At 42.0% G+C, this 12,293-nt stretch overlaps 1 protein-coding gene across 1 annotated transcript in view; it reads right to left on the bottom strand.

Moving 5' to 3' along the window:
• Positions 1-10,543, bottom strand: part of LOC126234857 (POU domain, class 3, transcription factor 3-like) — a 77,212-nt gene extending 66,669 nt beyond the window's left edge. Inside the window, exon 1 of the mRNA XM_049943599.1 lies at positions 10,441-10,543. Coding sequence (XP_049799556.1) covers positions 10,441-10,543 — 103 coding nt within the window. The remainder of the gene's footprint in view (positions 1-10,440) is intronic.
• Positions 10,544-12,293: the final 1,750 nt, after the last annotated feature.

Raw genomic sequence — 12,293 nt, 5'->3', positions numbered from 1 at the left:
GTCAAAGGGACTGTGTCTATGATACAATGTCCACAGGCCATGTCTATCTTCAGGAGTTCTGTGAACCGGGGTGATGCAAAACTTTTTTGTTGTTGTGTGTAAATTAGTAACTCGTCCGAGTTCACGGAAGAGACCCTACATAATCAATGAAGAGCTGCTGGTGGAATCCAACAGTCCGCTCTTACGACGTGAACTATGGTTAACCAACAGGCATTCATGGCACTGCCCAATCATCCTCCTTACGTCTGTGCAGAGCGAGGGCCAAATCACATGCTTTTTGATGTTGTGTATAGTTTCATAAAAGCCTAAAATGCCCATCCAACAAAGACTGGTGGTAATATCTAAAAACTGCAAGAATAATATTAAGGGGAAATAGATCTTTCACTGACTATTGCCCTTGGTCTTGAACCACAAAATGACCTCCTAAAGCTGGTGCCTGGCCACTTCCTGTCCCGAGTGAAGACGTTGTTTGATCTGGGAGGGCTCCAAGTCGGCTTGGTGAACAAGGTCACCAATAACTCAGGCATCTCAGTTAGGATAGCAGAGATAGTAGTTTCCTGATCGGACATGCATGGAGTTGAATTTTCCTCATCTCCAGCATCAAACATACAGCTTAGCAAGTCCGCGACCACATTTTCGGTGCCCCTTATATACTTTACAGCAGATTAGAACGCCGAAATGAGTACTCCGCACCGCCCACCTCTCAAAAATCTTCCTTTTACAGGGGGCGCACTAGAGCGCACGAGATCTCGTAATTGTTTCTAAGATAAGCTGACGGTGCTCAAACTAGGAGACCGAGAGCCTCGAGCTTGTAGGTCGAATATTTGGCCTCTGTTGTTGTACCAGCGCGTTACGCACACGCGTTGATTGACGCACCACTTCAAATTTTGGCAGCAATACGGCTGCTATTCCAGAATTTGACGTAACATTTTGTAAAATGAAAAGCAGATCAAAATTTGAGACAGCAAACACCGAGGTGCTACTAAGCGTTCCCTTCAGTGCGTCAAAAACATCTTGGTAGCTTTCGGTCCATCTGATTTCCTATCGTTTTCCACGTAATAAATTCAAGGGGGCTGCCAATTCCGCAAATTCGGTTATGAACTTATGGAAGAAATTTACATACCTAAAAACTTGGCTATCCCAAATTTAGTTCTAGGATGGTGAAAATTATGGATAGCCCTAGGTCGCAAATGATCTATACGAACCCCGCTAAATGGCGCAGAAAGATCTTTGATGGCACCCAATTAAACTTTCGAAGATTTCAGAGTTAGCTCCGCCTCCCCAAACCTTGCCCAATACCTGACGGAAGTGATTCAGGTGTGAGGAAGGTCATGTAAAAGGTGTACAACTTTGCTTCCGACATTTTTCCTCAATATTTGAGAGTTCAATGAAACAAATTGTTTACACATGTATCATTCAAAATATTTTTCATCGCTGGCCACTACTTTCTCCCATCTTTCGGGCAGTGTACGAATCTCGAGTCGAAAAAATCGTTCATCTTTTGAAGCGATCCACGAATCGATCCAATTTGAGACTTCTTCCTGAGATCGGAAGAGTTGGTCAGCCAGGCCAAGTGCCATTAATCTAAACAGATGACAGCCAGAGGGAGGAATATCTGGAGAATGCAGCGGGTGGGGTAGGACTTCCCATTTTAACGTTTCCAAGTACGTTTTGACCTCTTTTGCAACGTGGGGCCGAACGTTGTCGTGCTGCAAAATCACTTTATCGTGCCTCTCGCTGTATTGTGGCCGTTTGTCTTTTAATGCTCTGCTCAACCGCATTAATTGCGTTCGATAACGAGCACCTGTAATTGTTTCACTGGGTTTCAACACCTCGCAGTACACGACGCCGAGCTGGTTCCTCCAACTGCAGAGCATGGTCTTGGAGCCGTGAATATTCTGCTTGGCCGTCGACATGGAAGCATGGCCGGCCTATCCCCACGAATTTTTGCATTTAGAGTTATCGTAATGAACCCATTCTTCGTCCCTGGTCACAATGCGATGCAGTAATCCCTTCCGTTTTTGCCTCTGAAGCAACTGTTCACAGACACACAAACGCCGTTCAGCGTCTCTTGGTTTCAGCTCACACGGGACCCAAGTTCCTTGTTTCTGAATCACGCCCATGGCCTTGAGACGTTTTGAAATGGCTTGCTGTGTGTGCCAATTCTTCTTGAGTTTGACGCGAGTATTCCCTTAGAAATGTCCCCAATTCTGCATCTTCGAAAACATTCTCTCTTCCACCACTATGCCGGTCTACGACGTTAAAATCACCGTGCTTGAAGTGTTGAAACCACTCACGACACGTTCTTTCACTAATAGCGTCCTTACGACACGTACTTGAGAGCATTCGATGAGACTCAGCCGCTGTTTTCTTCATACCGAAACAAAAGAGTAACTCCTCCCGCAAATGACAAGAATTAAGCTCGTAAACTGACATTTTCAATCAAGAACAACTTTATGATGCAGACACAAATCGACTAATGTTTGAATGAGGTTACGTAGACCGAGCTCTAAGCTGACGTCTGCGATCTGTTTCTTTCGATCGCTGCTTACCGTTTACGCCACCTATCGGCAAACGGCGGAAGCAAAGTTGTACACCTTGTAGTAAAGGACGACGTCATCAAAGTAATTTTAAACAAACTGGAACTTGATATCACCTAAATCAAATCCAGCAAGCGGGACAGAGCCGCTGCTCCAGTGGACAGCTCGAAAGGGAGGCGGTGAAGTTCATACGAGTTCCAGTCCGTAACAAATGCCGTGACCTGTTTTGATTCTCCCGCCAGACGAATATGACAAAAGGTTTGATTGAGATCCAGGACGGTAAAGAATCTAGTCCCGCCAAATCATGTGAAACAATGGTGCAGATCGGGCAAGGGCAAAATTCAAGAACCACCTTGCTATTTAAAGGACGATAATCAGTCATGGGTTTTTAACAAGAAAAATAGGTGAAGCATAAGGTGAAATACATGGTCAGTTGACCACCACGGCCAAAATCTCTGTTTCCTGACGCAACGGTTTCATTTTTGGAGTTTCCAGATGGTAGCGAAAGTGCGTAACAGGAACTTGATCTGTCAACTGGCCTCCTACACTGAAAGGTGGTCAAGGTCAAACTCCCCGTACCCAACCCCGCCGAATGAACCCATGCCTTATTGAGCACGGCGACAGAAGCAAAACTGACAGAGGGCGCGAACTTAAATTAAAAGCATCCTTGATCATAATCCAAGACAGGTCCGGTGTTACTAACAAAATCTCAGCCCAACAGTAAATCAGCACTCAGGCGTTTGATGACCAAGTCTTGAATAAGCCACGAAAAATCGCCAACCCCAAAATAAACACGCAACGAGCCAAGAACGGCCAGCTACTGTCTGCTAACAGTACGACACCCGATAACCACGGATGGTAACTTAGTACACTACAAATGATATAATTTTTGAGGTACCATTAATAACAAGGACACCGAACTTACAGATTCTACAAGCCTGCACACTTTCTCGTGATTGTCCGCCCCCGGTAGCTGAGTGGTCAGCGCGACAGATTGTCAATCCAAAGGGCCAGGGTTCGATTCCCGGCTGGGTCGGAAATTTTCTCCGCTCAGGGACTGGGTGCTGTGTTGCCCTAATCATCATTATTTCATCCCCATCGACGCGCAAGTCGCCGAAGTGGCGTCAAATCGAAAGACTTGCACCAGGCGAACGGACTACCCGACGGGAGGCCCTCGTCACACGACATTCCATTCCATTCTCGTGATTAATACTTGTGGAAGCATAAGGAAGGGATACAAACGATCCGCACTCAGGTGATTAGAGGTGTGAGACATAAAGGAGTCGCCTTGGTGTTTGTCAGATCTCTGGCGTCAGCTGTTCCGCGGCGATTTAAGTTTTGGTGACACGGGCGGACAAAATGCCCCGACTCTCCACAGTGAAAACATCGTCCCTTACGACGACTGACCTCATTAGCAACAATAGTCCTGTCACCCGAAAGGCGCCCTACTCCTCAGGCATCTGCTTGAGAAATCCAGATGATGTCAGAATACAGACGTTCTAAGCCTTGAAATGTGGTAGGTTTTTCTGGAAACAACACGTGAGAGCGATCCTCTTTGTTGATGCCCAGCACAATACACTACCACCGCCTCTAGAAGTTGCCCATCGAACGCAAGGTTGGCAGTACACGCTTTCCACATATAATTAGTATGGCATTTATCAACCTGCAGTACACGAAACCAATACTGGTTAATTAGCTCGGTCCTGACCTGCACAGAGAGACTGTATTTAAGGATCACGGAGCCTAACTCACTCAGATGCGGGACTCTACTCACTCTTTCAGTTAAAGAATTCTCACACTATGAGTAAATGATCTGAAAAGCCAAATCCAAAGCAACTCTAAGAATGATGACTTGTTTCTCCAGGTTCACAGAGAACCACAAAAATTTCACCAACTTATTAACGATATCTGTGGCAACATAATTTAAGCATTTAATCACGCTAACAAATGGATTCAGAAATTTGGCGAACAGGCTGCCCTCTGGAAATATATTTTCTTCTACAGGTCTGTGATTTTCTCCCGGACGTCCTTAGGTCACGCTACAGTACTATCGTTCCCCCCATGCCCCCCCCCCCCCATTCCCCCTTTTCCGTGATCCCATTCTAAGACGTCTAACGTTCTCTGCACAGCCATTATCCCAAGCAGTCTTGGACGGATCATCAGAAATCACACATCCCAAGTCCTGCAGTTGGAGAAATGTGGCCTGCAGGCGATAAGTTTGCACGTTAGACGAAAGTGTACCGGCCAGGAAGTCGACATTCTTGTCTAAATCTACTGTTAAAACGGCGCTACGTTTTCGCTTTGACCTCATACGCGTAATTCCTACATCACCAACTTTTTTAAAGTCCCCACTCTGACCACGGTAGAGCTTCCACGTTGCGAAGGGCACCTGAAACAAATATCAAATATAAAAAAGTTGCAAGGAATATGAATGTTGACGCAAACTTCAAAATACAACAAAAAATGATGTTCAATAAAAGGAAAATAGGCTAGACTGTAACGAAGCTATAGGTACCATTTTGAAATTGTCAGTCAGGATATACATCAAGAGAAATGACATTAAGCTGGGTCAAAGGTCACAATGGGATCCGTAGCAACGAACAGACAGACCAACTGGCTAAACAAGGCGATGCAGTCAACAAGGACGTATACTAACATAAAGGGCACTAAGACTCAGGGCCTAGAGCAAGGGCTAGGAAACTTATTTAGCAGTCCTTACAACCAATTTATTGAACATCAAAATTATTTACTAACATGTTACTCGCACCAAGTATAAATGTCTCTTCTTAAGAACCAACAAACATTAAGGAGTACAATTTTACTCGAGCCTCGCTTCAATCTTTAAAAATTTTTCAAGGTTTCCTGTAGCAAGAACGAAGTATATCAAATACGAACAAATTACAGTTGGTCAGGCCAACGATGGATCGTGGCTCAAGGCAGCAGGTAGCACAAGAACTCAGACCTCTGGCACCAGTTCCTGGCCCCAACGAGACAAGCAAACTAGTGATGTAACTGCAGTACACTTGGCAAAGCTCCGCAACGACACGACAATAAACATTTGGCCAGCCTCTGGGACACCACATTGAGGGCAAATAAAAATGCAGACACGGCAAAGTTCAGAATTTCTTAAAACATTAAACACAGAAAGTATTAAAACTACCTTAGTAGCTGTAAGAGCAGGCCACAGAAAATAATTCCAACAAGCTGCAAGAACACAACCACAATCCTTTGACCCACCCAAATGATGTCACACTGGACGCAAATACAAATGCTGGGACAGCAAAATTCAAAAATTATTAAAGCATTAAAGACAGAAAATATTAAAACCACTTTAAAAAACTGAAAATAGTCTTCAGGAAATAACCTACATAAGCCACCATCGCTATATGAACGCTTTTGGGCTAACCAGATAGTCTAGATAATTTTTAGGCACTTCATTACATTACATTGCATTACATGTATCGTTTTTCATGGATACCTTGGAGAGGAGTCTCTGCGATGTGCAAAGAGTCAAAGTTGCTTTTTTTTAAAATACTTAGATACATGGATATTGGATATTGTACAACTCTAATGCATACAAAGTTATAAGGTATAATCCTTGTGAAGATATTCATCGATGGAGTAGAAGGAGTTGGCCAACAGAAGTTCTTTAATTCACTCTGAAACTCACATCAGTTATCTTTAGAAAACAGCTGCTGGGACTGCTCAATCAGAAACTAGCAGATGTTAAAACCTCCGGAGCACTGAACACAATCTACTACTGCCCTTTCTGTGAGGTGGCTGTGGCACTGAAAACACATGTTATGCTAAGTACAAACAGGGTGGCGGCAACAACGCAGAGCAGACCTTTCTTCTTAATCCAACATAATTCTAAGACAAAATTACGCTTACAGCAGAACCTAGCTCGTAGGGCTTAAAATCAAAACACAAGCCTCAGTCATTAAATTTTAAAACAGGGTGCTAACAGTTTTCTTAACAGGAACTAACTGGTAAAGCAGTTGCTGTATGGGAGATAGTTGGCAGCTGGTTTAACAAAGACAAAATCTGTGTGGTCATATGACTACCAGCTTCAAACAACACAGGGAGGCAGGCAGCAAGCTGCTCCAACACAACCTGCCGACGGCATAGACTTGTTTTTCGAGAATTCTCACATACTGTGCTCACCGTGAAGTAACTGGCGGTGACATCGGAGTTCTGTTCTCGAGCATGGAAACCAAGGAAGACACAGGCCTCATGCAACCCAGAAGAGCACCACAATAAGCTAGCATGCCGTGACAACAGCCACAACGCTCCATCCGCAATGCTGGCTCTCAGCACTATTAAGAAAACGCCTACACCGGAAGTACTGGCCACGCCTTCCAAAGAAACAAGTACGATGTCTCTCACACGTCTACTCACACCGACTACTCAGCTTCAACTTCCTGTCCCCGCACCGCAACCTGTCTCTCCCGCCCAGAGTCCACCAACCAAAGATCCTCTCATGAGCGAAGGCAGTGTACAACTCACTGAGCGCGACGTATCGACCACGCCGCACGGCTCATTTTTACTGTGCGATACCTAATGAATAGGAACTGTCATTTTTACATACACAGTTTTCTACTAGGCACAGACGGTAGTATGTACAACTGTTTTCGAAATTAGCTACGTCTGGATGTTCACTCTTCTGTGAAATATCATGCACATACAGTGCTGTTGTTGAGAAAGTCTAGTTGATGCTCGCTGATAGCTGATAATGTGGGTGCTAGACATATCTTGCAGTACTTCAGATAGATTAACACTGCTGCTCTTAATTTTGTATTGATGCATGTTGCTCTTTGCATTGCATGCTGCTCAACCTACTTCAGTGCCAGAAGCACCTGGCTCATACTGTGCTTTCACTATCATCTTCTTACTCAAGTTCTGCAACATTACACTTCAAGTCCCTCATCTGAATGCTAGTTTTCTCCTCTGGCGAAACCTGGGAGTTATTTTTATGTATATATGCATTAGGCACAACAAGATGAGGGTCAGAAACTGAAAATAATATCCCTGGTAAGTGATGGCAAGAGATTTCATAATTATTGTATGTAACGTTCTTTCATGTATTGATTTGCTGTACTTGCTGTGAGTGATTCCAATATATCTGAAAAGTAATTCACATTAAATTATTAAGTCAATTATTTTCTGATAATTAATGCTTTCTTAGCTAATTAAACTGTAGAATGATGTGCGACTATAAACATTATAGCTGATTATTAGGGCTAGTAGAACTCCTTGGGTAACAGAAGAAATATTGAATTTAATTGATGAAAGGAGAAAATACAAAAATGCAGTAAATGAATCAGGCAAAAAGGAATACAAACGTCTCAAAAATGAGATTGAGGGGAAGTGCAAAATGGCTAAGCAGGAATGGCTGGAGGACAAATGTAAGGTTGTACAGGCTTATCTCACTAGGGGTAAGATAGATACTGCCTACAGGAAAATTAAAGAGACCTTTGGAGAAAACAGAACCACTTGTATGAATATCAAGAGCTCAGATGGAAACCCAGTTCTAAGCAAAGAAGGGAAAGCAGAGAGGTGGCAGGAATATATAGAGGGTCTATACAAGGGCGATGTACTTGAGGACAATATTATGGAAATGGAAGAGGATGTAGATGAAGATGAAATGGGAGATACGATACTGCGTGAAGAGTTTGACAGAGCACTGCCAGACCTGAGTCGAAACAAGGTCCCAGGAGTAGACAACATTCCATTAGAACTACTGACGGCCTTGGGAGAGCCAGTCCTGATGAAACTCTACCATCTGGTGAGCAAGATGTTTGAGACAGGCAAAATACCCTCAGACTTCAAGAAGAATATAATAATTACAATCCCAAAGAAAGCAGGTGTTGACAGATGTGAAAATTACCGAACAATCAGTTTAATAAGCCACAGCTGCAAAAAACTTACGCGAACTCTTTACAGACGAATGGAAAAACTAGTAGAAGCCGACCTCGGGGATGATCAGTTTGGATTCCGTAAAATTATTGGAACACGTGAGGCAATACTGACCCTACGACTTACCTTAGAAGTTAGATTAAGGTAAGGCAAACCTACGTTTCTAGCATTTGTAGACTCAGCGAAAGCATTTGACAATATTGACTGGAATACACTCTTTCAAATTCTGAAGGTGGCAGGGGTAAAATACAGGGAGCGAGAGGCTATTTAGAATTTGTACAGAAACCAGGCAGCTGTTATAAGAGTCGAGGGATATGAAGGGGAAGCTGTGGTTGGGAAGGGAGTGAGACGGGGTTGTAGCCTATCCCCGATGTTATTCAATCTTTATATTGAGCAAGCAGTGAAGGAAACAATAGAAAAATTCGGCGTAGGTACTAAAATCCATGGAGAAGTAATAAAAACTTTTAGGTTTGCCGATGACATTATAATTCTGTCAGAGACAGCAAAGGACTTGGAAGAGCAGTTGAACGGATTGGATAGTGTTTTGAAAGGAGGATATAAGATGAACATCAACAGAAGCAAAACGACGATAATGGAATGTAGTCGAATTAAGTTGGGTGATGCTGAGGGAATTAAATTAGGAAACGAGACACTTAAAGTAGTAAAGGAGTTTAGCTATTTGGGGAGCAAAATAACTGATGATGGTCGAAGTAGAGAGGATATAAAATGTAGACTGGCAATGACAAGGAAAGCGTTTCTGAAGAAGAGAAATTTGTTAACATCGAATATAGATTTAACTGTCAGGAAGTCATTTCTGAAAGTATTTGTATGTAGTGTGGCCATGTATGGAAGTGAAACATGGACGATAAATAGTTTGGACAAGAAGAGAATAGAAGCTTTCGAAATGTGGTGCTACAGAAGAATGCTGAAGATTAAATGGGTAGATCACATAACTAATGAGGAGGTATTAAATAGGATTGGGGAGAAGAGAAGTTTGTGGCACAACTTGACTAGAAGAAGGGATCGGTTGGTAGGACATGTTCTGAGGCGTCAAGGGTTCACCAATTTAGTATTGGAGGGCAGCGTGGAAGGTAAAAATCGTAGAGAGAGACCAAGAGATGAATACACTAAGCAGATTCAAAGGGATATAAGTTACAGTAGGTGCTGGGAGATGAAGAAGCTTGCACAGGATAGAGTAGCATGGAGAGTTGCATCAAATCAGTCTCAGGACTGAAGACCACAACAACAACAACATAAACATTATTACCAGCAGAAAGTTTTCATTTTTCGACATGAAATTTTCATCATGAAATTTACTCCATATTTATTACCAGCCTTTCTCAGTGATGGGCGAGCCAATACTTCTTTTGTTACTTCAGTACATGATTCTTTCAGACTTGTGCCTCTCGTTGTCTTACTTTCTGTAATTTCGCATGTTGACATTACATAGACTCTAGTGAGTTTTTGGTCTTTAGCACTCCTTCAGATTGAAGATGACCATCACTCCAAATTCCATCATAATCAGATATTTTTTTTAAATGTGAATGCTTGCAACGCTGAATAAGGAAAAGAGTTTCTTAGTTACAGCAAGTAATCAGTAAGTGAAAGATGTAAGATCGTTAGTAATAACATGAATTAGATTTACATTTTTTTTCTAATTCAACGAGGCACATACAGAGAACAATAGAAGCAGGTGCAGTGAAAATATCACCAGTAGCAACTGCATCAGTAACTAGTCGTGTTAGTAGTCGTCTCGTATTTATAGGTATATAATCCATCTGAGTCAGTAACTACTGGTGTCTACACACGCACATTGACGCAGTTTTATATTTCACTGAATCGAAAGTCATGGCAAGCTGAAGCTTGGAAACCACATAGTCACTTCAGACTTATCTTGGCACAAGTGCCATAATTTTTTTTCATCTCCCTCATCATCTTCACCATTACCAACACTATCACCACTACCGCATCTTCCATATCATACTCATTTTCTCCTTCTCCACCACCACCACCACCACCACCACCACCACATCCTCCTCCTCCTCCTCCTCCTCCTGCACTTCCAGCTTCTGCTTTTGTAAACACATTTAGTTTTTTGACTTAGTTCTGGTCTGTCTTCTCCTTTGGGAATTGGTGCTCTGATCTCGGTCAAGAAACGAGTTTAAGTACACTTTCCAGTAAAAAGTCAGCTTCAGCTTGGTTTTTTCCCCACCAGGACCAGTCTGCTCCAGATATTTCGTTGAGACTTCAGCACTAGACATTAAAGACTAATCTTTCATCTAATGGAACTGAGATACATGTTGACAAACACATGATGTCATCAAAAGCACTGAACTGTAGTGATGTCATATGAGGTAAATGACCTTGAGTGCATGAAACAATCACTATTATGCATAATTTAAGTAATTAATGCTGGAAATCGGCGAAATTGTACTTCAATAAAGTGTATCAGCTTCCTCAAAAAATGTATCAACTTTTCCCACACTGAATGTATTATAAGCTTACGAATATCACAGTTTGTAAGTTTTCAAACAATAAACAGCCTTCGTCATCTACCTTGCAAGATGGATAGCCCCTGGAGCATGAATTTGTGAGAGAGTTCTCAGTTAATTCTGAAAACTAAATAACTGTCTCTGTGCTGCTGCTGTTCTCTCTATCTGGATGGGTATGAGGACTCTGAGACACAGGCCTGCACTTCTAAAACTTATCTTTTTTTCTAAAAGTGATTTCGTGTATATCATGTCTGCAAGAGACCTTATTTCAGCCAAAAGACATGCATAGTGTCAGTATTTAATACTGTTGCATCAAAGACTAATGCAATAACACAAGACTGAAAACTCCATTCAGCGAGAATTTTACTTCTATAGTAAGTTCAGCGTCCAAAAATGCATAAGGTGAGAACACCAAATTATTCATTGTTGTTTCTCTAAATAGTATTTGTAGCTCTCATAAATGTTAACAAAGAAAAAATGGATGTGTAATGCAGGTAATGCTGTATGAATTGTGAGGTGTAAATGCAGAACATATTGTTTCAATTTCGAAATGACATGACATGGGTGTGCATTCACAGTAAGGTTCTCTGAAGAAAATGTTCACAGCACTCTACATACACACAGAAGACTGCTCGAGGCGATCACGCAGTGTTTTTTGAATGACAGACGCACAGCTCAGCTTTTGTTGGATACGCATGCATCTGACGGCCATCGTGCTGCAGCAGCAACGTAGCCTGCCATGTTCAAAAGTATATGAATTTTGCGACACGTTCAGAAGTGTCCAAACGATCTGAATTTTGAGTAAATTGGCGCTATGTTGAATAGTTTTCCGAACGATTTCTTGGATTCTTCATTTGTGTGGGCATAGTGTCCATAGTTGCTTTATAATTCAGGAGGGTATTTTTGATCCGTAGCTGCAACTACAAAAATGCGCGATTTTTCACCAGACGCGTTTCGCTTTATTGAGGTAAAGCATCATCAGTGGTCTGTAATTAAGTTTTTTTACATTTTGATTTGCTTTTTAGATCGAAAAACAGTTCGTTAAAAATAGGTTGGTTTGTACTTACGTCTGCTAGCACATTGTTTTTCTGTGTTAGACACTGATAATTTTCGTCTACTTCTGCAGCACTATGCATTTCTCACAACACACTTTTATGCACACCACTGTATTTTTGTTTTCGTACTTCAAGTATGTGTTGGTGTTTGTGTTTTGTAGTGTTGTCAACATAACCTTTCCACTACTTTGTCTTTGACCTACAAATATTCTTTTTTAAATTAGATTATTGTATGTGTGTGATTCTATTTAAGTAAGTTTCTGTGTTCTGTATGTTTATATGTGTCAGAG

This window comes from Schistocerca nitens, chromosome 2 (assembly GCF_023898315.1).
Source record: "Schistocerca nitens isolate TAMUIC-IGC-003100 chromosome 2, iqSchNite1.1, whole genome shotgun sequence".
In the NCBI taxonomy this organism is placed as follows: Eukaryota; Metazoa; Arthropoda; class Insecta; order Orthoptera; family Acrididae; genus Schistocerca; species Schistocerca nitens.
Note: the sequence above shows the minus strand (reverse complement) of the source record. Positions and strands in the feature narration are given on the sequence as shown.